Source organism: Zonotrichia leucophrys, chromosome 1 (assembly GCF_028769735.1).
Source record: "Zonotrichia leucophrys gambelii isolate GWCS_2022_RI chromosome 1, RI_Zleu_2.0, whole genome shotgun sequence".
Taxonomy (NCBI): Eukaryota; Metazoa; Chordata; class Aves; order Passeriformes; family Passerellidae; genus Zonotrichia; species Zonotrichia leucophrys.
The window spans coordinates 66,655,273-66,682,721 of NC_088169.1; the positions used below are offsets into that span (position 1 = coordinate 66,655,273).

At 38.2% G+C, this 27,449-nt stretch overlaps 1 protein-coding gene across 1 annotated transcript; it reads left to right on the forward strand.

Annotated features, from left to right (window-relative positions):
- On the forward strand, positions 1–27,449 carry CCDC169 (coiled-coil domain containing 169). Its single transcript, XM_064737204.1, has 8 exons — positions 1–77; positions 6,088–6,170; positions 6,616–6,726; positions 6,823–6,863; positions 20,217–20,315; positions 20,516–20,569; positions 23,880–23,956; positions 27,199–27,449. The coding sequence occupies exons 1-8, from the start codon at positions 1–3 to the stop codon at positions 27,299–27,301; spliced, it is 645 nt and encodes a 214-aa protein (XP_064593274.1). The 3' UTR covers positions 27,302–27,449.

Below are 27,449 nucleotides of genomic sequence, written 5' to 3' on the forward strand. Positions count from 1 at the left end.
ATGGGGGAAGGCGGCGGCCGGCGGGCGGCAGAGCCGGAGCGCTTGGCGCTGGAGCTGGGGCGGGAGAGGCGGAAGCAGTGAGTCCGGCAGGAGACGCGGCGAGGCCGGGCATAGCGGCGAGGCTGGGAACAGCGGCAAGGCCGCGCTCGGCGGCGGCTCCGGGAGCAGCCCCGCAACACCGCCCGCCGGGCGCTCCCGCCGCCTCCCTGCGGCAAAATGGCGGCTGCCTCCGCGGCGAGGGGAGCGGGCCGGGCCCACGGTGTGGCCAGAGCCCCTTAGCGCGGCCCGGCTGCGCGGGGAGCGCCGCTGGCTCGGCTGGGCGCCGGGAAGGATGCGAGTGGCACGGGGAGCCCGGAGAAGCGGGATAAAACATGTCAGACGAAAAGGAAGATAGGGCCGGCTGCCGTGATTACCGCAGCAGGCAGCTCAGCACCACACAGCCGCTTGCTGCCTCTCCTCCCAGAGGGTGGGATGGGAGAGAGAAGGAAGGAATGGTGAAAGAGAGATAACTCGTGGGTTGAGACAAAGAGTGTAATAACTAAAAAGTAACAACACCACCAAAAAGGAAGCAAACCCAAGAAAAGTAATTGATGCAAAAACCTCCAGGTGTTCACCACCAGTGGGACAATGCCTTTCCTGAGGCAAAGCAGCTCCACCAAGTCCCATGACCTTAGTTTTTGTTTCTGACTGTGACATGATTTAGTATGAGATATTGTTTTGGTCAGTGGGATCAGCTGTTTCCAGCCATGTCCCCTGCCAACTCCTTCTGCACTTCCAGCCCTCTCACTCATGGGGTGAGGAGCAGAAAAGGCCTTGACCCAGTGTAAACAATGCTTGATCGGAACCAAAACATCACTGTCCTGTAAACACAGTTTTCATCACAAATCTGAAACACAGTCCCATATCACCTACTATGGAGTGAATTATATGTGTCCAAGGCAAGCACAGAACACTGGGCTGGGAAGCCACTTTGGGGGAAAAACAGAGAAGACTTTTACATGGGTGCATGCCTCGCTGGGTGAAGACAAATAAAATGGAGAATGAGGTGCCTTTTTGGACACTTCTTTCTACAATGTTGAGTAAAAGTGGAAAGCTGGATTTCACCTGTCTCTAGGGTCAGTGAATATCTCTGAGACTTCTAAGTAAGGTACGGCATTTCTGCATGTAGTTTGCAGGGATGAGGAAGTGTTCCTTTTAGCAGTCAGTCTCCTTGCTAAAGCAGCAGTTGTTTCAGTGCTGTGATAATTGTTGATGCTCATGCCTGGTGGGATTGGTTTTTCCAGACTTTGCTAGGAAGCTACACATTTTTCCCTGTGTTGAACAACATGATTGCCTTTTGAGTGTTAATAAATGGAAACAGGAAATGTCAGAAGCTCCTGTGCTGCCTTAATTCAGGCCCTTGATATTTACATTTACATACCATTTTCAAGCATTCTATTCATACTGATTTTTCACCTGAACAATGTTTCTTTCAGTGTCTGAGCTGCAGACCTCTTCAAACTAGTCCTGCAGTTGTGGACTTTATAAAATGTTCATTCATAAATGGAAAAGGAAAACCCAGTACTAACAGATTCAAAATGGCACTTTATGTATTCAAAATGGCACAAAAAGTAGTTTGGACATGCTTGCACCAATGTGTAAGCAAATGACCTTTAATAAATCTCTTGACTTAGTTGTGTCTCAGGGTAGGGAGATCAGTTATCCTCTGCATGCACCAGTTCTTTTACCTGACACATGCTATTAATGATGATCAGGTAAAAAGTTGAGTTGTGGTGACTTACTTATGGATAAAAGCAAAATATATGTTTAATAAAAACCTTTATGGTGATGGCAGTAAAAGACTTTCAGGTCCAAGTGAAAGTCTTTGTGTGCAAATTGACAGTGTTATTATTGTCTGTTTCCCAGAAGCTATTTATTCAGCTTAATTGCCAGTGACCAGGCTTGTTAGACATCTCCATCTAAACCAGTGGCATGTGTAGTCAATGAATACAGAAAAGCTTTTTGAAGGTGTGATTCATCTGACCTACTTTGCCTGGCTGTTCTAGCCGTGAGATGACTCACACCCTAGGAGGTGCCAGTTTCTCTCCCTTGGGCAGAAAGTAAGCTGAGGATGAGTGGCTTGCAGATAGATGTCCGCATTCCTTCACTGCCATTTCACCCTTGTCTTCTTTTTACTGGCGTATCTGATTGTTGTGCCAATTAGGCAGTTTGCTAACAGCCCACCTACCACTCTCATTTTAGCAGTCATGAAGAAGAGATCAGTAAGAAGAGAGTAAATTGAATCATCCATGTCCATAAGGGGTCTGTTCCTAATGTACCTACTGATTCTCAATGATTGTGGATGTAGTACTGTGAAATCTTTCAAATTTTTTTCTGACTGTAATGAAAGTCAGCTCAAATCTCACTCTGTGTTGTTGTGATCTAGACTCAGTGCACGTTTTGATTGGGAAATGTCATGGCAAATGTTTCTGGGAGAGAGAGAGAAGGCATATAATACTGCAGTGCACTTCTTACTAGACAAAGAGGTTTTAAAGACATATATTTATGCATGTCAGCTACTTAGTAATGTTGATGGAATTGTATGTTACTTCAGCTTGTGAGATTTCATTTCCTGTGGCTTTCCTTGCCAGGAAAGCTGCAGCATTTTCCCAGCCCACTGCTGACTGCAAGTGTCAGGAGTCCAGAGCTTTCAATACTGTGTGTGCTCTTCCATGTGGTGCCCCTGCACTGTGCAATATTGTTTCTGCTCTGTTCCTAGATTCTGAAGGCATCTGTGCATTTTATCTTCTACAGGACTCAGTAAATATCTGCTATGTTATAGAACTGATGCCCTAGAGCTGATGACTTGGCCTGAGCTTCTCCTGACTTTTCTCCTGAGTTTTTCTCTTGACTATAGAAAATCACTTCAGGCAGCCTTTTGCCTGATACATGGTCCAGATATCCAGACCTGGGTAGCAAAACGTGCAGGAAAATGGTTTTCATCCTAAGTGGCTGCCATTGTCAAGTAAAATAGCACCTGTAGACAGCCTTAAAAAGCAATTTAGCATTTTCTTCTCTTTTGTAGTTTCAATCAGAGCCTTCTTATCTGAACTGCATATTTTTTTCTCATTTTCTTCATAAGAGCTTTTTTGTTATGCTTAGTATGCAAGGATGTGGTTAGGTTCTCATGATAACTTAAATGTGAGGTTTCAGGATTTACAGGCTTTCTCCTGTGATGACTGTAAATTGTCCATTGACATGGAGAAGATTTATAGACCTTGAATAGACTATTTATGTCTTTGTGTTGTTGCAGGTAAAAAAGTGCAATGCAGTCCCTCTAAGCAAAGACCAAGTCTCTGGGCAGGTAGCCAGCTATACACAGCTGCATTAAATTCATACTAACAGATACATGGCATGACCTTCACTTCCTATCACAATTAGAAATAACTCCAAAAATGCAAAAGTAACATTAAACCCCAGCAATACTTACCAAGCCTATCCAAGTGATTTATTTCTACATCCCTTCTCTGTCTGAGCAGGCATTGCATTTTACTGAATATACATTGCCTAAAATAGAATGGTTTCACCCTGGATGCATTCTGGGTCCTACTGGACTATTAAATGTTGAATAACAATTATATTTTTTTTTGAAAACTGGTTTCTGTTGCCACATGGAAAAAATACTTTCTGTCAGTTTAGCAATTACAGTGTGACACCTGATAATTTACCATTTTCATACATAGATTCATCAGAACAAAATATAATTGGAATTTGGCTTCTAGTTTTGTTAATGGTGCAGAAAGAATAATAAAAATCTAATGAAAGAAATGTTTTATATAGTCTTGGAATGGTAACAGAAATTGAAAACTGGAAACACTGGATTTAAAGAGTTTATTCTTCCTGTGTTTTCCCTCTGCATCTGAGCACTTAGTTAAGACTTCTTTGAAAATGAAAACAGTTTCATTTTGATACAGCTCAGGTCTGGTTATAGCTTTGACTGTTTCTAATTTTCAGTGTTATTTCCTTTTAAAAACTCCATTTTAGCACTCACTGTCATCATAATTTCCTCTTTTCCAAGCTCTGAGAAGTTGATAGAAATCTGCTTTGCAGAAACCTTATCTATTTGTGTTGAAATGATAGCAGCAATGTAGTAAGATTTTGTCTTTCTTCTTCCTAGCCATCTGCCTCTTTTATTTGGAGTGGGAGAAAACAGGCAGCAGCAATCATATTTCCTTCGGTTTTCCTACATCTAAAGCTTTTTGAGTCATGCTTCAAGGCTGTCTTTGGCTGGGTTTCACCTTATCCTTTTTGTCTCTAGCAAGTTACCAGCTATTTTTTTGCCAATGTGCCCCCTGTGTTAATTTAATGTTGGTAAAGACAAAAAGAGCAATGGAGCAAGGAGAGCTTGGAAGTGCCACCTCCCCCCTGCCATTCAAAATGTCTGTCCTACTGTTCTCCAGTGTGTCTCTTTCACTGAAAACAAACTTGGCTTACCTTAAATTACTCTCCTTTATATTTCTCTGCAATTTCAGCTTTTCAGCCCTCCTTATTCCAAGCTTACCTATTCAACTCCCTATGAGCAGTTGGTTTGCTTCTGCAGCTTGCAGTTGAAATCTGTTGTTTCAAGCTATGAAAAAGAAGTGATTGTGAGCACAAGGAGTGCAAAACCAACTGAATGTGAGCACAAGGAGTGCAAGAGGTGACACAATTTCTAAGTAATCAATCTCTGTCCTCAGAGATTTGATTTCTCAGAGATTAGATAATTATTTTTTGAAGAGTGTTTCTCATGGACATATTGGGACATATTCAGAAAATGAATATCTGTGTTGACCATGGAAGCTCTCCTTTAAACATCCCCCCCCCCCCAAATACTACAGCCTAATAATTTTCTCTCATTTAATGAATTAGGCTAAGTTTTCAAAGACATCAGTCATCATATTGGCATTGTAAAGCATTTCCCAAAGGGCCTTCTTTGTAGAGTTGTGTTCTCAGTTCTTTTGGAATATCTTAATTTGGGCACTGAAAAATTGAGGTACCCCAGAACCACTGACTGTTTTTTTTTGAAATGTTGGCCTTCCAAACCTGGCTTTAAAAGGCCAAAACCACAAACTGCCTCTGCACTTTCGTGCATTGTGTTTTTTGCTTGCACCTGTCCCGGTGTGGTCTGACATCCTGAGACCTCACAGGCAGGAGCATTTCTCCATAGACATCCCCCAGGCTGTTAGCATGAATATGGTCAATAAATTATCACTAATGTCCTCTTGATTTGATCAAGATCATAGGGTTCATTGTAAGACACTGAACTACCATCTGGCCACTCTGAAGGATGAGAGTCGCCCAGCACCTTGTCTGAAGCATGCCAGCTGGGTTGTGCTCTTGTCAAAGTCCCCTGCTACCTTCTGCTTCTGATCATACCTTCCAAGGCAGAAAGAGCCTGGTTTTCATCATACTTTTCAGCTTTCTGGCTGACCAGTATACAAGGTGGACAAAAATATGTTTTCCTAAAAAATGATGGTTTGAGGTCCTGTATTTTTTTTAACACTCACTTTAATTACTCACTTTCTTTTCTGATAGTCATAAAACATCATTTGTTTTGATTGAATTTAATATGGGTGCAATTTAGGAAATGACTATTAATCATTGAGCAGTAAGTCAAAATGAAGAACTAATACAGAATTTCAAATAGCACATCTCTCAGGCATATTCTTGTTTTTAAAAACATACTCATTGGGCATCTTCTTTTAGATGAAAATCTAGAGTCACTGTCCCCTCTACATTTTTTTTTAATTCTGATAGATGGCAAGAAAATTACTATATTTTAGGAAATGTCAGTCTTGGGTTTTTGTGGAAGTAGTTTTATTTGCAAAGTAGAAATGCTTCATTGTTTTAAAGGCACTGTAATAACCACTGTAGTAACCATTTTTCAATACATTTAAGAATGGACAAGATAATGTAACTACATAGAAATGACCAAAAGATTTGAATCTTCTGAATCAATCTTCTGAAAATATATTTGATCTGTTTTTTTTCTGATTTCAATAATAGGACTAGTACAAGAGATGTTTATTGGCTTGTGTAGCGATTTATTGACTTCTTTTAATACCACAGGCAGATGCTTGAAAGCTCAATATTTGAACTGAGAAACACTGTAGCAGAACTGGAAAAAAGTCTTAACAGTACTGAAAATGAAGGTAAGTGAATTACAACAGTCTTTCTAATTGATTAGGAAGCACAAATAATTATTATAGGAAAAATCTACAAGGGCTCAGATTTTTATTTAGAGATTTAAATTTTGCTTTTCAAACATTAATATTATAACTGAGGTGTTTCAGATGTGAAATTAAGAAATACTATGTGTGGCCATGCTAGCTTTTTTTTTTTTTAATTATTAATGAAGCTATGAATAATATAAATTCACAGAGTTGGTTAATATTCTGACCACAGTAAGCCTAGTGAAAATTTCCCTTGATTTATATTTTCAAGCTCTTTTATATGCAGAGATGCTTATTATGAGGATTACTAAGTGAAGACTTTCTTAGTCTCCAGTTAGTTAAAAGGAACAGATTTAAAAATGCTTTACCTTAAAATGACATGAACCAATCTGGAAATACAATAATTCTGTATTTGTTCTTTAAGATAATGAATGGAAAACCAGATATGAGACACAAGTAGAATGGAACAAGCAGCTGGAAAGGCAAATTAATATTCTTCAAGATAAGGTGGAGCTTATTCGTGGAAATCCAGCAGGTAGAAAGGGATATTCGTAACTTTTTCAGTAGAAATAGTGATGATTAGAGATGTTGAAATTATATCAACAGGTCACAATTTTCTGCTTATTTGTAGATAAACTGTCCTTTGTTCGCACCTTTGATAAAATGCCTGTGGTAAGTACTGTGACATTTAGCTGGCTTAACAACAAATCACAGTCTAGTTGGAAAACTCATATAGTCGTTTTTTCATAACAAAAAGTAGCAGCAGTCTGCTCTAGAAGAAAAAACAATCAGTTCTGCTTATGTTTTTATTGTTTCATATATGCAATTGCTTATAAAATATTGAGTAAAATTCCTATGTAGGAAGTATGTAAAATGTGAATGTTGGGAAGAGTTATGTAGTGAAATTTATTCCTGAGTGAAGGTTTTATAATTGAATCTGCAGTACAGCTTGCAAGATGGAATAGCTGAACTAGATCTATGAATAAATGGGAAAACATTAAACTGCATGGAATCATAGTCTTTGACCACTCTAACTGTAAAAGATGTCTTCAGTTGTGACCTAATGGAGTTCCAGCTGTTTCAGTCCTGTCCTATCACTGGGCACTGTTGAGAAGAGCCTGGTTGTTTCTTCTTCATTCCTTCCCATCACAAATTTTTACACATTGATAAGAACCCCTGGGCCTTCTTGTCCCCAGGCTGAACAGTTGCCCATCTCTCAGCCTTTCCTCATCTGTCAGGTGCTTTGGTCTCTTAATCATCTTCATAGCCCCGTGTTGGACTTGCTCCGAGAAGTCCATATCATTCTTGTACTGAAGAGTCAAGAACTGGACCCAGCACTGCCAATAAATCTCATGAGTGTTAAGGGTAAGGGTCGGATTGCCCCCCTTGACCTGCTGGTAGCATCTTCCTAATGCAGCCCGGGCAGCCACAGGCCACCCTTGCAGCAAGAGTGCATTGATTTCTTGGGGTCGCCTTGCTCACCAGGATCCCAAAGACATCGTGTCCCAGGCTGCTTCCCAGCCAGTCTGCTCCTGCATATACTGGTGCCGAGGATTATTTCTCCCCCAGGGACAGGGCTGCATTTAAACTCCACATGATTCCTCTCTGCCTGTTTCTGCAGCTTCATGAGGCTCCTCTGCATGGCAACACAATCTTCTGTTGTATCAGTCAATAATCCCAGTTTTGTATTAACTGTGATAACCTAAGTGAATATTTGGAGTAACATTTTGCATGATATAGTCGCAGAAAAAGTCCTCATTTTACAGTAAATTTTTGCATCACTGAAGGAAGTATCTATTTTCATTTTTTAAATTTTATTCCTTAATGCACTCATACTTCATGTCCTTTATTTCAACACAGCATAAAATATTTTTTCTGCAATCTTGAGGATAAAATGCCAAGGAAAAAACCCAGGAAATGTTATGGCAATTTTGTCTTCTAAGGTAGTAAATGAAGTCAAAAAATAATTGTAGATTCAGAAGTGCTTTTCCCTTAGCCTGTCATCTGCTGAAATATTTGACAACTTTTCTGCATTTTACCCACTTTTAGAAACTGAGAAGGTAGATAAAGATGCGATAATGCCTTGTAATAGATTGTGATAATGAACATTATGAAGCAGGGCTGCTGTGATTTTTATTCCTGTTGCTTGTACTTACAGAAATGTTACCATTAGACTTTTTTGGTATTTCAGAATCTGAAGATTGTTGGGAGTCTAGTGAGCCTAGAGGAGGCTGCATGCTCTGTTAGTGGGAAGGATAATTATCTGCTGTAAACAGGATGTGAATAATTAACTGCTTTTTCTGATCTGATCCAAGGCTTTCAAACAGTCAGCATTTTTGCCAGTTTTAGTGTTGTCCTAAAGACCATGGTGCTTTTTAGGTAGGCAAGATTTTTTTTTCTTTAGCAGCCAATTAAAAAGAGAACAGAATCTTCCCCATCCCACTTTCCTGTTTCACTAAATTCATCTGATAATACAGCTGGGATTATGTTCAAAGAAAAGTCTCGAAGACAGAACACTGATCTAGAAAATTTACAGCAGTGTGCTTTGGGTGATATTATTCCTGTCAGCCTGTAAAGCACAGACTGGTGTGCATAGTTACAGTATCACAAGTATTTATTTCTGTCCAATTGCCAGTACTCTCCTAACCAATCCAGTTACACCTTGCTAGGCACTCCAGGAGGCATTACCCAAGGGATAATCTCCTTTCCCACCAAGCCAGTACATTTCTAATCCCTGCTATGCACTGCATTGCCTGCTCACCAATGAGCCACGGTTCTCAGAGGCTTGATTACTGTTCCCATAAAGGGAAGAATGCCAGCCCAGCTGAAAGGTTCATACTGCCAGAAGGAGTCTAGAAGAGCTTGAGGAGTCCTAGGCTCAGTTGAGCCTGGGAAAGTCTGGAGCCCATGTGCTAGACCATGCAGTTTCAAATCCTTACTTAGTTTTTCCACCTTAGAGTTGATAAATCTTCCTGTTTGCTAATCAGAAAGGGAAGTGCTTTAAGGATTTAATGAAATGTTTCACTTCTTTGCTTGTTTTGATTTTGGGAGATGGAAAGAGCAGAAAAATATTAAGGTATTATGTGGGCTTTGCTGTTTTTTCTTTTGGTTTTAGTTTTTTTTTAACTGAAGCCATTAGGAAAGTAAGTGTTTATTTACAGATACTGTTGGAGAATGAAGAGCTGCTTTGCTTTATATACATATATTTTAGAAGATAAAACATTGGTAAAAGTACACAGATAATTTTTTGTGGTGTTCAAGCATTTAGGTTTGTTGAAGTTCTTTTGGGGTTTTGAGGGTTATTCAGTAGATTAGGGAAGAATATTTAGCTTCTTCACAGATGAGAATAAAGAGCAGATGTGAGTGGTAGAAAAACAGTTTTCAGCCAGTCATCAATATACATTTGCTGAAAGTAAAAATGCTGAGAGTGGGTATATAAAGCATGGTGCGTGTGTCTGTAAAATCAAAAATACACTGTGATAGTCAGCTTTCAACTTGCAGTTGCATATGAATAGGAAATATATTCCTATATGAAAATATACTTCCTAAGTGTATTGCATAGGAAAGATTTCTTCACTGAAAGGCTTGTTGAGCACTGGAACAGGTTGCCCAGGGAAGTGGTTGAGTCACCATCCCTGCAGGTATTTAAGACACAAGTATTGTGGTGCTTGGCAACATGGATTAGTGGTAGACTTGGCAGTGCTGCGTTCATGGTTGGACTTGAGGATCCCAAAAAAGTTGATTCTGTGATTGTGTGAAGCTCTATGGAAAGATTGAAAAGATTCTGTATTTGATTAAAAGTGGTTCTTTCAGCCAGGTGATACAATTCCTACAATGTGGCAACAGTAGACAGTAGATTTTCAGTAGATTTTGTTTTGAGCAACATATTTAGAAAATTAAATATTATTTTCAAGTACTTATAACCTGTCTTCCCAAGAAATTTAAAATTGTAATTAGGGTTATTAGAAGAACCTCTAACAATTCTTATTTTATTAAACAATTTCAGCTGTGTTTAACAGAGGAGTTATCTCAATTTGCTAAAGAGATTTAGCTCACTCAAGCTAGTTATTTAAGGTCCTGCTATAGTGAATAGAGGGAGAAAAACATGTCTGTAGAGTAATTTGATCTCTTTAGATATAGGTAGAGTGAAATATTTTCTTCTTAATATCAAGCACTACAGGCAAAATAAAAAAAAAATATATTAGTCATCAGGGACCTGGCAGTCAGCAATCTATAAAAACCTGAATGAGAGAGAAGAATACAAATGCAAATTCTGGAGTGATGAACAAGGAAGCACAGAGGATTTTCTGTTGAAAAATTGCAGTAATTTTTGCAGATGGCTTGCACTATTTTTGCTTTAGAATTAGAATTGAACTGAAGGATAATTTCTTTCTATTAAAAACACCCCTACACCATTTATATATACAGTTATTATTCTGAAGTCCTTATACTGATATGAGATAACCCCTTTTTTGATTCAGAAAAATTATGTAGGTGTCATGTAGCAATAAATGCAGAACCAATACCTTGAACACAGAAATTCTTACTGCCAGGGTCTAGAAAATAATTTTTGTGTACTGAGGGCAGATTAAAAATAAAAGTGACAAGCACAAGGGAGTTCCAACAGTGAAAACTGTTTAGTCAGTAATTTCCTTTATGTCCCAGTGAAAAATACAAATGTCATATAGTTCTTCAGAAATAATTACAGAAGGAATGCATTCTCTCTAAAGTGTAACAAGATGTGAATTTTACTTGTGTCTTTTAAAGATGCTGCTTTCATTTGTTTGCATTTTTTTATACAATGAGTTTTGGTAAAATGCATGTTCTCTGCTAAGCATAATTTCTCATATAACAGAAAGAAAACTATTCCTTTCTCTCTCACCATTTCTGCAGGAAGGAATCCCTAGATAGCAGCTTTAGTATGCAAATACAGAAAAGCACACTGCGAAATCAGTTCAGAAGAGCACACTCCTGATAGCATTGCCTTAGCAACGCTCTAGTTAAGATTAGCCCAGGAACCAGGGCTTCTGGGATAAATCACCATTTTTTCTGAATGTCCAGCACCACAGAGGAGAAAATTCTGACATTAAGGGCCAAATACTTGCTATGCAAAGCCGCCTTTCTATAAAGACAGTGACCACAGAGCTCATAGCCTCACACAACCACCTCAGAGTTTTTGCTGTCAGTTTTAAGCTATAAGCAGAATGTGTGGCAGTGTCACTCTGGAGACATACGTGATTGCAATATGACAGGAAGGGAATCTTGGGTTTGTGAAAACATGCCGTGAAGACTTTGTATTTCAGTAGGCGTTGATAGCTGCTTATAGGGAACATCAGCACTTATAATGCCATAGGAAATGTTGACAATTCTCCTAGCAAGTGACTCTTAAGTGAACCTTGTTGCTCTTCCTGGGTTAAGCCATGAGTAGCTCTATGAAAAGAAGAAATCTAGTATCCTAGCTTTTCATGAAACTTGGAAGTATTTTGGAGAAAGGTCTGTCTCTGGTCTGACTGCCCTAAGCTCTTATCCTGCCTCCTCACAGACTTCCCCTTCCTACTCCTTTCATTTGACCTTCAAATAAATACTTCAAATACCTCCAAGAGACCTTTTTTCTTGTCAAGTTGGCATTAATTGTTCCTCCTGGTGGCCTTGCTCAAATCAGGAGATTGTTTTACTCAAATCACTTTGTGGTGTGCTCAGAGGCAGAATCCACTTTGTGTTTCAAACAAAACAATCAGAGAAAAATCTTGGAGTCAAGTGATATTCCTATTTGTCTGTTCTCAAGAATTCCTCAGTTCCTTGTTCTGTCAATCTGAACCACAGCGCTGGAGGTCTCCGTTTTAACTTCCCCTTCCCAAGTCAGCGCATAACCCCTGTGAGCATTGTGCAGAGACCACTGAAATAAGGATTTAGGGAGTGAGCATCCCACCCCTCTGCGCTCTTACAGCACACTAAAGCAATTCCACTCTGGGTCTGGTTTGGAATCTAAGGATGGTACTGACCACAAGGGGGCACTTGGCATTTAGGCAAGTGCAGGGAGCCTTTCCCCGCCTGCGCTGATGCTTTTAGAGGATACAAGTGCGTGTTGCATGGAGAAATACGTTAGGCTAAATAATTTTAAGGTATAATTTTTTATGCGATGTATGACTCGTGAACTTATTGATACCAAAAATCTAAAATCCATTTCCATTTCAGTAAAACTAAAGATGTATTATTTGGTTTTGCTACTAATGAGTTTGAAATGATATGTTAAAGGCTTCTTGTGTTGCTTTTTTTAAAGCAAAACTGACAGATATATTGCTTTTGTTCTAAATCATGGAGAAAAATTAAAGAAGAAGCAAATTACCATAAGGATCATTAGTCCGCCTGAGCAGGGCTCTGATGAAAATAAGTTTGAGCTGCTTGATGATGCAATGGATTTTTCACCTTGTCTGTTGTGAAATGATTGTTAGAAATTGTTACCTCTGTTGCCACTGAGAGCAGGGCAAGGAAAAATGCGGAATGAGAGCAACTTGTGTGGGTGGCCTTAAAATTCACTCGCAGTATCTTTCCATATAATTTCATTTTCTTGCAATATTAAGCCAAATGTGTAACTTCAGTCAAGCGAAAAGAAAATGGTGGGAAAAAAGAAACTGGAGAATTGGTGTTCCCTTTGTAAAACTCTGGACTTGGTCATTGCAGGACACAAGATTAATGTGTCTTTGCTCTGAGAGTGAATCATGCTAAGCGCCACAAAATTCTGTTATATAAAGGAAGTATTAATTTAAAATCTCAGCGTGTCCTTTAGCTTTTTACCTGCTTGCTCAGAGTGGTTTGACATAGATGATGTATTGAAAACTAAGGATCTTAAATTCAAGTTAAATGCCTTAGTCAGCTTATGTCTTCTTTTCAGGCATACAATGTCCCACTATTCAAAGCTTAGTAGAAGAACCTGTAATGAATCTATCTTTAAAAAAAGATCAGGATTCAGTTACATTACTTCTAAAAAGTTTTTCCAGAACTTACCATACTGGTTCATACTGGAGTTTTGTGGACAATTTTTCATTCTGGGGGATATCTGCATAGTTTAGAAACTCCTTCTGGTTCTCTTGAGCTCTCATTGATCCTTTCTTTGTTTTCAGTCTTTTTCATGATGTAAGAACTCTGCTACAAGTCAGTGTTACTGTATGCCTTAAGTTCTGTTATCTGTGAACTTTTGTGTAGTTTTACAGTGTGAAGTACTAAGCTGGTTATACAACCATGATCATAGAGAATGGAATCTGTTCTGGTGAGGTTTCTTTCTGCATGCTTCCCACAGAATTCAGGAAAGGCAAATCCAGCTCTTAATGATTTGGCTGAGTTGATATGATGTTGTTTCTCACCTCTTGATTTGTGCTGATGTACAGCAGCTAAAACCTGCAGATAAACAAGGACTCTGCTAGTTCCCCAATTACTGCCTTGAAAGTAGGAGTGGGAGATAACTTATAATCAGTCCTGGCTAAAGTAGACCTCTAGAACCTCTGTGAAGTTTTGTCCTTTAAAGTTTCTTAGTCTCTGGTTTCGAAATTGCATTCTCTAATGTTTGGGGACTTGGAGAGGTCTTTTAGTTGAGTAGGAACATCTGTGTCATGAGATTTCCACAAGAACTTCAGTACTGCTATACTGAGCTCTGTGTCTTCAATTAGGTTCATGGATGCAGGAATAGAAGTTCTCAGGCTGGGTTAGCTGAGTAAATTTACTAGGTATTAGCTGTGAGAAACGCAGCTAGATTGGGATTCAAACAGATTGCATATTAGAGATGGAAAACCAATAGGAAGTTGGTAAGAAAAATCCAAGAAGTGTGCCTGAAATCCTGCCTTTACTTCAGAAATAGACGTGACCTTTCAGCCTTTTCACTTTTTCCATCTACTTCCATGCAAATATTTGTATTTCTGACTCATTGACAGCCTGGTTTCAAAAATTGTGTCAGCACTAGTTAGGTATGATGGTGGCAAGGGCATTCTCAGGCTATGAGATATGAGAATTCAAGTCATGGGGAAGCAGAGGGCTAAAATGTAACTAAACTACTTTATTTCTGTGTTAAATTTTAGGCTGTAAGATAGAAGAGACTTTCTTCTCCAGGTAATAGGAGTAGAACATCCTTGCCAGGTTGTACCCTGTTAGAGGGAGGACAACTGGAAAGCTTTGTATTGATACTCCATGAAGGCTTTCAGCAGCAAACCAGGCAGCTCGATTCAGCTTGTTCATATGGGCAGTCACAACAGCTCAGATGCCTCCCTGTTATTTGACAAAAGCAGATGTGAAGAATGTAAGACATTGCATAGACTGCTTTATTAGCACTAAGATGTTAAATTCTGCCTGAAGTGCAATTCCAACTCCAGGCCTACTTTGATTTGGATTTCACTTCCCAGTCTGTAAATTTTGAATATTTTATAGCTTTCTTATTTCACAAGGGATTTGTAATCGTGGGTTTATTACAATTTATGAGGTAACTGTGTACTCTTAGTCACATTATCAACCTATTTCCGTCTGCTTGCTCATCAAAAGCAGTGTAGTGCACAGTTTGTTTGCTTGCATTTGGATAACATCCTTGCTCCAGAGCTGAATGAATGCCCAGGCATCTGCAGTGGACCAGCTGCACTGGCAGCAAAAAATAGACAGTGCTTCTGAAAGGACTAATGAAAAAAGATCTAAAAGTAGTTTACTTTGTAAGTGAAAGAACTCAAAGAAATTAGATGAGTACCATCACTGAGGAGATACCAAATTGCTCTGTTGTAAGTAACAGCTGCAACACCAAGTCTTGTTGTCTTATATAACAATGATGGACAATCTAGTAAAGAAATAAATAGTGTGTTGTGGAATTACATAGAACAAATCTGGAGAGCAGCATGAACTTTTGTATTTACTGTATTTGAGCTTACTGTGGGGATACAAAATATGTAGTAGGTGGTACAAAAGATTTTGTACAAAATATTCTGTCATGTGGTTATAATCTTTAATGTGCACTAAGGTCAAGAAGAAAAAAAAAATTAGTTTCCTAGTTCAACAGTGCTGAGATCTTCTCTGTCTTGTTTAATTCTGTAGAGACAGTGATGTTTGAAATGAAATAGCACATGACCCTAGTGGAATTAAGCCAAATCTTCTCTTTAATCTGCAGCTTACTTTTTCTCCTTGAATTGGCCAACATTGCCTGAATTGACTGTAGGAGCCTTCTGTATTTGGACAAAGATTTTATCTGCATCCAAGACACTTCTGCTTTAATTAGGAAAAAAACCTGCAACTACTCCTCAATTCTTTTCATGTCTCCAGTATGCCTGTTGTAACAGATTAAAGTTAATAATGGTTGAATCAGGGGCAAAATACTCCTCAAAGATAAAACTCTTCTGTATCTCTTTCTTTTGAACAATGGGAGGGGTTATTCTCTCTTGCAATGTTTTAAAAGTACTGTGCCTTTCGCCATGCTCCTGCAAAATCTTGATTGCAATAGAAATTCTCCCTAGGGAAATCTTCAGGAAACCCAGAATTTTTAAAATGAAAAAAAAAATTGGAACCAAAAAGTAACATGTATGCGGAAAATTATGTAAAAGAATAAAAGTTGCAATAATCTGCAGATGCTAGAAAAGACTGGAGACTTAAAACAGGCAGATGTAATTTTTTTACCAGCAGCAAGCATTCATAAACTCTCCGAGAAATAAACCATATGTGGATACTGGCCTTCTGGATCTGAGACTAGCATGATAAAAAGGGTAAAATTATAAATTCCTATGGAATAAAGAATGGAAAAATATTTGGAGAATTGTTATCTTGTTTCAGTTCTTACCAGGAAAATCTGGTAAACAAAGGCCTAGTAAAGCATTAAAATTGTGAGAAGAAATAAATTATTATTAAGGGAATGGTCAAGTAATCAGTATAGAAAGGAAAGGATTCATCTATTTTGACTAAGGAGGTGCTTGTGTTAGAAATAGAAAAAAAAAAATTCTAAACCAGATACTTATTTTACATAGGGGGCCTGAGCAAACAAATGGAAGAACCTGAATGTCCAGGAATGTAATAGCATTGATAGCAAAACCATGAAGGGATGACAAGTGTTAAAGGTACACACTTGCCAGGAAAGAACAAAACAGAGATAGATGTGGTATGTCGAAGACGTGAAGGACTTTGACAATAATGTTGTTGATTCTGTCTTAGTCAGCTATTTGGATTAATTAATCTTGAGAATGGTTTGGAAAACAAAGTTTGGTCACAATAGTACTGGGAAATAATGTTGAAATGTACATTGAACAATATGAATCTCTTAAAAATTTTTCTTTTATGCTAATAAAAAAATACTTTACTTTTCCATATGTAGCTGTCTACCTCTTCACCAGGTCTTTTAATTCCTACTATAGGCAGTTGCAGGTCTTATTAATATAGTCAGCTAAGTAAAGAGATTTGTGTCTAGATTTATTTAGTTGGTATCTTCAGTGGAATAGTTGTGTAAACAAAGAGTTTTCAAGATGTTTCAGTGCGCAGTCGCTCATAAATGCTCCAGGAGGAGGTGTCCTGTGTAACCCCTGTGTCATATCTGCCACACGTGAATGTCTTGGACTCTCAAGAGCAATTCAAATGGAACTGAGCTGAGCTCTTTAGCTGCTTAGCTGAATGAATCACTGCATATCATTGATTGTCTTCACTCTGACTCTTAGTAGGAGTTCAGTTCATATTTGCACACTCAAATGTGGATACCCTCACCTCAGACTGAATCCATCCAGTCAAATATATATATATATAAATATAATAGTTGGATGGATGAATTTGAATATAATATTATTAGACTACTGACTGAAATTGTATTGTATGCTAGACTTGTAAATAAAGACTAAAAAGAAGTGCTAATAATGATGAGGCACAAAACTCAATGGGTAATTAACACATTTTATCAGAAAATAATAGATGAAAGGGACACAATGCTATTTATATTTTTAAGATCTACCAGAACATTGCAGAAAAGCCAGTCAAAAAACTTGTCAGATCAAGTGATCATGAATTAATTCACTTTAAACTAAACATGTACATATTGCCTAAGTTTTAAGTAAAGGCAGAAACTATAAAATGCAGGAAAGGAAAAAATAGGTAATGTCAGCAAGTACTTGGAAGAAGAAATGACAATAACCAAATCCTAATGAAAACTCAAAGAGCTGTATATGCTTGAAATGAGGCAAATGGGTAATCCATATCTCAGGATTCTGAAAGAACTGGCTTGTCATATCACTGATATGAAAGCAAGTGGTTCTAATAATGTGCACATTTTGTGCACTGAAGAAAAGCTCATTTTTCAGTTTAAAGAGAGGAATAGTTGTAAAATGAAATTGAAATATGGATTTATTAAAAGGGGCTCATGGTGGGAAAACCTGTTGACATTCTGTGATAAAACAATATTGTGTTGTCACAATAAATAAGTGATCTTGTTCACTGTGACCTCTGATAAAGATATCATGTCGCATGGGAAGTGACTGATTAATTTGGAGAAAATGAAAATGAATAGATTTGTTAGAGGAGTAAAGAGCTGGCAAATGGAACATGATAGCAGTGATTAGTGAAGGAGTCTGCTGGGAGAGTACAAGCAGAGGTCTTCCAGGACCAGGTTTAAGATGAACCTTAATATTTAATGCATGACCTTGATACACACAGTAGAATTAGATTGTGATATCTCTCTCCTGAAACCAATTATATAAAATAATTAGGATCTGGATGTGGTTTAGGAAAAGAAAGACAGGGAAGACTAGATTATTAAAAATGTGAGTAAAATTTAACAGTGTAGACCAAAGGATTTAGAAAAGAGTAAAGAAATTATGTTATGAATTAAGAACAGATACAACTGCAGAGGAGCATCTAGGTATTCTAGCTGATGCCTTGTTGACTGTGAGCCACTTTTGTGCAGCTGTGCAAAAGGAAAATGGAATCCTAAAATTTATATTGGTAAAAAAGTATCAGTGATTGTTCAAGGCAATGAGATGGCTTTTGGAGTACTGCATAATGTAGGCCAGTTCTGTTCTCTAGCCATAAGAAGGTTGAGCTCCAGCCTGGTGTACAAAGGGATTACTAGGATGAAAGGACAGCCTGGTGTGTGAAAGATAATTTCTGCAAGTTCAGCTTAATCATCCGCATAAAATGAATGTGGAAAAAAGATGCTCATGTCTTCAGTATATACATGGGGAGAAACAGCAGGGAGGAGGAAGAACAGTTATTTAAACACATTTAAGTACAAGAACAAACAGGTGTAAACCAACCTTGAATAATAATAGAATAACGGAATGGTTACGGTTGGAAGGGACCTTAAAGACCTATTAATTCCAACTCCCATGACATGGACAGGGACACCTTACACCAGATTGTCTTCCTCAGAGTCCCATCCAACCCTGAAGACCTCCAGAGATGGGGCATACACAACTTCTCTAGGCAACCTGTACCTGTGCCTCATCACGCTCACAGTAAAAAATGTCATCCTAATAGCTCATCTAAACCTGTTCTCTTGCAGTTTAAAGCCATTACCCCTTGTCCTGTCACTACGTAGCTTTGTAAAAAGTCCCTCTCTGGCTCTCTTGTAGGCCCTCTTCAGGTACTGGAAGGTGCTGTAAGGTCTCCCCAGAGCCTTCTCTTGTCCAGACTGAACAACCCCAAATATCTCAGCCTGTCTTCAGAGGAGAGGTGCTCCAGCCCTGTGACTTTTGTGGTCCTTCTTTGGTCCTTCTCTGCTGCAACAAGTCCATATCCTTATCTTGGGGACCCCAGAGTTGGATGGAGTACTCCAGGTGGGGTCTCAAGAGAGCAGAGCAGAGGAGGGAAATCAATTCCCTCAGCCTGTTCACCACACTTGTGATACAGCCCAGGAAACTGTTGGCGTTCTGGACTGCAAGCCACATTGCCAGATCATGCCAAGATTTTAATCTACCAACATCCCAAGTCCTCCTTCTAAAGACTGCTCTCAAGCCATTCTCTGGAAAGGATTCACATTCTCCCTAGACATTCTGTTATCACTAACATACCTATAGAAGCTTTACTTGTTGCCCTTGACTTTCCTGACTGTGCTTTATTCTGTCAGGGCTGTAGCTTTCCTAAACTGATCCTTGACTGTTAAAACAATCCCTGTATTCCTCCCAGACTACCAGTCTACGTTTCTAGGCTTCCTCAAGGCTCTCTAGGCTTTCTCTAGGCTTCCTCTAGGCTTCCTTTGTAATTTGTTCAGGAGCTGCTTGTTCACTTATCCACTGCTGTGGATACACATGCCTCCTGGTATGTTTGCCCAAATTCCTCTTTATTGTAATGCAGTGTTCCTGAATTTGGAGGACGAAACTCATATATTATGTCTCCACTGGATGGAATGGATCAAATTATGAATGGGATTATGAAAAGCAATTCCCCGTGTTAGTAGTAGAAGAGGACCTGCTTGGGTCCTCCCAAGTGTGGGTGTGTGTTTTAATTCCATTACACAACAAGCAAAGATGTGGCTAGTGCCAGTAACCAAAAATGGACTCTACTGGTGTTACTTATTCCTATTGTAGACAATGTAGATGGCTGCACACCCCACAAAGTATTGCTTTCTAGCCAAATTGGTATGACTTACTTTGGATGTCCCATGTGGTTCTTCAACCAGCCCAGCAGCTCTCTCAGAAAGCAGTTTGAAAATGGATGTCCTGGTAAGATGTGAAAGCTTCTTCCTACTAAAAAAGAGCAATCAGAGGGAATTTTGCTTAGAGCAAAGGAGCAATTCTGACTGGTTACCACAAGGTGCATTTGCTTAAGATGCCAAGGAGCAGCAGTGTGGAATATGTACCTGTGTCATTTTAACACAGTGGAAATGTGTAATGCATAGCTGGTAATTGAAGCATATGGCTAATTGCTTTTGCCTCTGGAGTGTGCCAGCTAGAACCATGAAAATAAAAAATGCACAGGAACCAAAGAGAATGACAAACATCATAATGCTTGAAGAATAAGGACTATGGTGATGTCATCTTTATAGAGAATGGAAATAGATGTAAAACATTGTTTTATTTACCATAATCACAGGGTTCCTTAAAGGAGGTTCTTAAACAGCTAGAAGAAGAGAAGAAAATTCTCCAGAACCAGCTAAAGGACTATGAACTTAGACTGGAACAAGAAGCAAAGGTTTGTAATCACTCTATCCCTCTAGACTGTAAAAGCTGTTATGTTGTGTTGCAAACAGATTGTGTGTGGAACACACAATAGAATAGTTCCAAAAAAATGTGTCACTGAAAAAAGGCTCTGCTGTATATCTGAATCTTTTGTATGATTCAGATTTTAAAGTTTGTTCTTAATGATGAGCCTATATCTCATTTTAACTGTAGGCTTACCACAAAGTTAATGATGAGCGGCGCTTGTACCTCTCAGAGATCTTACAGGTAAGTAACATTTGTGACTCAGTAACTTTAATGCTTTCTTAATATAAAAACAGTATCTGTAATGCCATTAGATCAGAGTGTTTTATTACTTCATTTGTATACCAAATACCTTACAAAAGCTGATTTTCAAAAAATATAAGAGCCATAAATTGAAAGATCATACAGTTTATTTTAAATACTTTTTTTGCTTTTGTATCGATTGGAGTTTCAGTGTTCCCTAGCATAGTAAAGTGCCCATAACTGAGAAAACTGAAGCAATTTTCTGATGCTTGGCCATCCATTAGTCACAAGACTGCTGTGCAGTTGAACAGAACAGAGGTGAATTGTCAGCAGTAGTGACATCCACCTTAAGTAGTAATTCCTCCTTTTCATATGTCTCCTTTTTTCTTTTAAAGATAAACTATCCATCCAGTTCAAAATTAAACATAGGATATATTTCCGTTAACTTTATAAAGCAGGGATAAAGCACCTTGCTTTGATGAAATCACAGGTGAAATTTTATTGATGGAAATTATGTAGTACATGAAATTTAATACTACAAACTGGAGAAACCTGCAAAGAAATCTGTAAAGATTTATAGTACTTATTATTCTAGAAAAGCTCTAAATTCCTAAATAATGTAAAAATAATAGCTTAGTGTGATATTCAAGAATTGCTGCCACTGAGTCCCTTTCATAGCTAACTGGGGTAAGAGCCTGTAATTAGCATGTGTTTGCACAGTAGGCAACTGATTCCCTTACACGGTTCATTGCTACTTTGGGAAATCTAAAAGAATTGCTTAAATGAACTTTCCAGCATGAAACCAAGAAAAAGCCTGGGAAATGCTCATGTTAACTGTTAATATTTTTACATTAGCAGTGAAACTGAGAACTTCTGGAGGAAGAAAGGAAATAAAAGCAGATTTTATTACTGAACATGCTAGCAAGAGGAGTGCCTATGTTCAGCTCCCTATAAAAACGCCTAAATATGCGTAAGACACCATTTGAAGTGAGGTATATACACTGGCATGTTGCTTAGTGAGGCACTGGGATCTAGGATTTTGCCATCAACACTCAAGGTAGTTAGCACATTATATTTTCAGCAGTTAATTATTTACTCTCATGATTTCAGTATCATATGAGAGCAAAATAGTCATCTTCAGATTACTATTCATATCTTTAGTTCTCTAAACATCAAATAGCCATTCTAAAGTAGTCGTAGAGGAATCCTCTGTAATCCATGAAGAAAGAATCATGTGCAAAGTATCACATATGTTTTAGGTCAAGATGAAATTAATTTCCCTGGGGACTTTTCTGTCCCTTCTCCTGACCTCTGAGCAGAGTGTGAGTAGTTTAGTTTAAACATCTACCCTGTACCTTGCTGATCCGAGCAGGGCAGTCACCCCCACATCCCAGCTGCTGTGTGCAGTTTTGAGCACCTCAGTCTAAGAAGGGCATCCAACTATGTGAGCGTGTCCCAGGGAGGATGAACTGTGTGGTCTGGCCTCAAGGGCAAGATTTATGAGAAGCAGTTGAGATCACTTGGTTGGTTCAGCTGGGATGAGAGAAGGCTGAGGGGTGACCACATTGCTGAGCAGTGACCTCACCCCACACTGCACCTTCCTCCAGGGGGGCAGAGGAGGGAAAGCTGCTCATCTCCTCTCCATGGTGACCAGTGACAGCACATGAGGAAAGGGAATGAAGTTGCATCAGGGGAAGTGCAGACTGAACAATGGAAACATTCCATTGAAGGGGTGGTCAATCACTCGGTCATGGTCCCCAGGGAATTGGTCATAGCACTAAGACTTCAAGGAGCAACTGGATGACCCTCTTTAATTTTAGGTAGTCCTGCAAGGAGCAGGAAGTTAGAATTGATGATCTTTATGAGTCCCTTCCAACTTGAGATATTCTATGATTCTGTGGTTTACTGTTGATTTCAAAAGGATCAGTGGTTTATGTGTTCCCTTCAGGTCTTTGTCTGCCATGACTTTGATTTGACTTTTATATTATTTTAAAATCTGCATATGTTAAAATCTGTATGTGTTAAAATCTGCCTTCTCTTTTAACAGTCCACTTTAACAATAGAAGCAGTAGATGTACGTTCAGTACAGACTCTTTCAACTGTAGTAAAATATCAATGTTCTAGAGTAATATTGCACAGTAATATTGGCTGCTGTTGAGTTAGAAGGATTTACCCACAGGCTTACAATTTCCTTACCTTGCATAGTAAATATGCCACAAGGTATTGCTGTCCTGTGACAACAGTGTATCCTGGTGACACTCTCTTATTTACAGAGAATATAGTGTTCTTTTAAGCCTTTGTTTTATCTCATTATGTCTGTAATTTTTTTATAGCTGACAGTAAGAAAAAAAATCATAGAATAGGAGTTTTTTACTGGCAGGTATTAAAAAACACCCGGTGGTGAAAAGCCAGCAGGTTTTTCCTCTTTGTTTTGGATCCGTCCTGAAGCCTGCAGCAGAGGCAGGAGACAAAGATGTTTCTGAGAAGCCATTTATTTTATTTACCTTTTTATTACTGAGTGCTTTTTTGCCTTTTTTAAAATTTATTTACAGAATATATTTATCTTCTGAGTGCTTTTGATGTTTGTCTTATCTGGCCCATAAGGGTGCAGTCAGTTTTAAATTATAGTTTTAGAAGAAATAAAAAATTTCACAATCTTGAGAGCTCATGCTAGAGGTAATGGTTTCTGGTGTATTCTTGTTTGCATTTTTTGTTTTGTTTTTAGTCTGACAAAGCATTGGTTTAGGATTTGGAGTCCACAGATCTCAAAGGCACTCTCTGATGATGTTCAGAAATCAGTTTCAGAGCCAAGCGAAGAAGAGCTATAGTGGTTCTTTAAAAAGGCCATTCTTTCTGGCCAGATTTTTGCCACAAACTGTTGCTAGCAGAGTGGCATCTGAGTTGTGACTGGGATTTCTTTGCAGAAAAGGCCCAAGGTTATAGATTGCTACAGCTGGAAAGCTGCTTGTACAACCATGGCTAATTTTAGTTGAGATAGGCCTGGAGTAAACCGTACCAGCAAAAACAGTGCTATGGAAAATAATCATATATAGCAGCTCTCAATATTTATAGAAATTACAAAAACAGTGAAGGCAACCTTGGCATTGGTCTTGCCTCGTGTGTCACAGAATCACATCTGCTCAGATATGATAATATGATAAACTATGCTAGCCATCATCTTTAATACTGGAGTTCCTCAATTACAAAAATTTCTTGACTTCAATAAAGTAAATCCATGCAAATCCTATTTACTTCTGTAACTGATTTGGGTTAGGATTTAACTTGTTTTGTAAAAATTTGGCTATTGCAGACCTCAGCTAAACCTAAAATTTTTGAAAGGAAAAAACCTGATGCTCTGACTGGCAAGGGAGGAAAACAGATACTGAGGTAAATTTCCTTTATATTCCTGTTTACTGATTGACTTTTTTTTTTGCTAAGTACTGTTTCGAACAATGCAACTGTCTGTTCATGATAAATATCACAGCATAAGCCCACTGACAAAGTATTACTCAACATAATTTTTGATATTGCTTTTCATCAATTTTATTTAATGCAAATGTTGAAAATAGATATGTTTAAATCATTGTTTAACAGATTTCTGTTTAGTTATATGGTTTAGAAATATAAATTTGAAAAAAGTCCACCTGCTCTGAGATACATAGAAATAAAATTAATTTCTGATTGCAGTATTTGTAGATAAGCTTAAAATTTGAGAAGATTTATATTTTAACTGAATTGAATATGTTAAGAATATAAAGTGTGAAGAATATAGGGAGCACATATGAAAAACTGTTGTACCCAGTCACCTGCCTCCAGTGGCCATAAACAGATGCTTACAAAAGTGTGAAAGCACATTTGTATATATAATACTTAATTTTTAAACTCTCCCAAATAATTTATATTTGGAAAATTCCTAAGATAGTATGATTTCTATGTATTTCGTGTCTCACAGTGGATACTCTTGCACAAACCCTACTGGTTTGCTTACCAGCTTTTTCCTTTCATTCTGTGTGAGCACAGAATCACAGGATTTCATAAACTGTAATAGTGAATCTTCATGTTCCAGGAGAGTATATTAATAATATGAATTAACGCAGTACAATATGAATTCAGTTCTATAACTGAAGTTTCTCAATACATAAAAAGCACTGTGTAGGTTTGAAGTGCCCCATATGCCACTGTATCACTTTTGACCTCAGTGATATTTAACATGGTTCCTATGGAGAAGGTCAGAAAGCTAGAACCAGGAGGATTCACTGCCTCTGCAGTGAGATTAAATATCATCAGCGAGATATGGAGGTTTGCTGAGGGTTAGCACTGATTTGTGATTATGGTGGGGTTTTTCACAATCTATTTTAGTAGATCATTACTTACCCTGCCATTATATGACAATGTGTTTCTGTCATATAATTTTCCTTATATCAAACAAAAGAAAATAAAGTATAAAAGAAAATAAAGTGTCTTGTAACTGCTGGTCTCAGAAGATGTGTGGTGTAACAAAATATCCCATTTCAATCCATTTTCCCTAAGAGGACTTTTTTTTACTTTTCAATGTTCTTTAAACACATGAAGATAATTTTTCGTCCTTTAAATTGTCCTTAGTATATAAGAACCTAGTTTTCAGATTATTTACTTTTATAGCCAGTGACTTAAAACTTTCAGGACAAACTTTGATATTTGCTGGCAACATGGATGTAAGAGTGGGGATTTGGCATAGTTTGTGTTTTAAGAAAATACTAGAATATAAGTATGTACCTCATGAACATCACAAGGTAACTACAGCCATTTTTATATTATTCCTTTTTAATTATGTTTTGATTTATAGCCTGGGGGTTGTTTGTTCAAGCTGACATTAATGGGAAATAATTTCATTAAAATAAGAGAAGGCATGCATGTTCTTGAGAGTAATTTGAACATTTTCTGTCTAGAATTCTTATCTCACCTTCGTTCCCCTTTTACAAAATGCCTGCATTGGAATTCAAACCATACTAAGAAACTGCTTAATGCTTGTTTTAACTATAGGAACAGGTACAGAAAGCCCAACCTGTATATTAAACGAACACTGAAAACATTTTTGTGTAGTAGTTGTGAACACTAATGTGGATTCTTTGCTTTTTTTTTGCTAAGGTTGGGATTAAATGTGTGAGATGGTATAGAGATCAGTGCCTGTCAGCACAGAAAGTCAAAAATTCTCAGTAACAAGAGTTCCAACAACTAGTTGTTGATGCATTCAGTTTCCTGGCCATCCAAAACAGAAGCAAGTTCAGCAGAGGTCCTTTTTGTGGTTATTACAGGACAAGAAGATAGGCTAGCTGACAGCTGGGAAGAACATGGAGGTCTTGATGGCTCATATCTCTGATGCAATTTGAGCAGCAAATTTATTGTCATTCTGACCTCTGCTGTTACACTGAGATTTATGCTGGAGCTTATTAGCTGAATTTCAATACTGCACTGCTACAATTACCTGGCTTCTCAGTCTGTAAGTCTAGCTGGTTTTGACTGGAAGAGGTTTTGCTGCCTGCAGAAATCCACACAGGCATTTTCTGCTTTGTTCAGCTGTACAGTGATCTACAGTTTAATCAATTGATTTTGAGTAATCAACTGATTTGAATTTGAATAATTGATTTTCAAGCACACTGGGACCTTAGATTGTGATCTTCCAACTCTCAGTAGAAATACCTCCATATCTGTATGGGCACAGTTCTCTCTCTAAGACCAAGACTGCTTGCAAGAGCTGGAACAAAACGTGTCAATCCCAAGGAGACTAGTGAGCCCTAAGTTTGACTTTGTTCCCTCTTTCCCCACAAGTTTGAAACTTGCACAGATACCATCACTTCTATCACATATCTGGGTATCATGACAAATATAACAGTGTGATGTTGTGATATATTTTCCTTCAAAATGTCTTTGCTTGAGAAAGACACTGAAGCTCTGTATATTGTTGTTAGAGTATGTTAAGTACTGTATTTCCTCTGCAGTAATAAACAGGAAGAGAAACAAAGGGACATTGCATAGGAGCAGAAAGGCAGGCTTCTTATTCAGGAGAATGACCATTGCAGACTGAGAAAGCACCCTTCTTTCCCTGGAGATTTCTTTACATTCCCACAGATTTCTTAGATGATCAAGATGAAGCTCTAGCTGGTTTCATGTAGATAGTGTATGTATCATGATGAGTACCACTTCAAAAGTCTGCTGGCAGCATCTCCTGCAAGCACTTCTGGTGATTATGGGTTCAAGAGCCTGACTTTCCAGAGTGGAATACCTGCACAGAGCTGTAACTACATCTACAGGAAGTTTTTTCCCCTTTTCTGGTGGGAATTCTTTAACTAAAGAAAATGTCTCTGTAGCCCGTTATCACTCTCCTAGTGCCAATATTTAGTATTCTGTTCATGTTCTCCAAATGACATCACTTAGGTAACAGGAATCATGAGATGAAGATTGCGTTTGCAGAATAATTAGATTCTCTTCTAACCTGCGAACCCAGAAATATACTTGTTTTTTCCTTTCTCAGGTTTATTAATTCACAGTAGTAATCAGATATGCAAATATAGAAAGCATGCACATTTTTAGCCATTAAAATGTACAGGCAATGTGACATTTGCTGACTAACTTCACCCATTTTTTTTCAGAGGAAGACACAGTGTTCCAGGAAACCCGAAGATGGTTAATCCTCAAAAACGATCAATTAAAAAGATTGTAGGAGTGAACCAACTTCCACAGCTAAAACACTGATTTAATATTAATGCCAAAAACTTCCAGTCACTTTTTAAAAAAATTAATTTGACTGAAACTTTCTAAATTGAAAATGAAAGTGTGTCTTATTGCAATGCTAGACCCCAATGTCTTCTTGGCAGCCTTAGTCTAAGTGTTCCTCTGCCTA

Bases quoted from the DNA above. Each gene is read 5' to 3' on its own strand.
- CCDC169 (XM_064737204.1), top strand. From the start codon at position 1: ATGGGGGAAGGCGGCGGCCGGCGGGCGGCAGAGCCGGAGCGCTTGGCG. The intron at 6,171-6,615 runs GTAAGTGAATTA...TTGTTCTTTAAG, and splicing joins TAACAGTACTGAAAATGAAG to ATAATGAATGGAAAACCAGA. The intron at 6,864-20,216 runs GTAAGTACTGTG...CCATAATCACAG, and splicing joins CCTTTGATAAAATGCCTGTG to GGTTCCTTAAAGGAGGTTCT.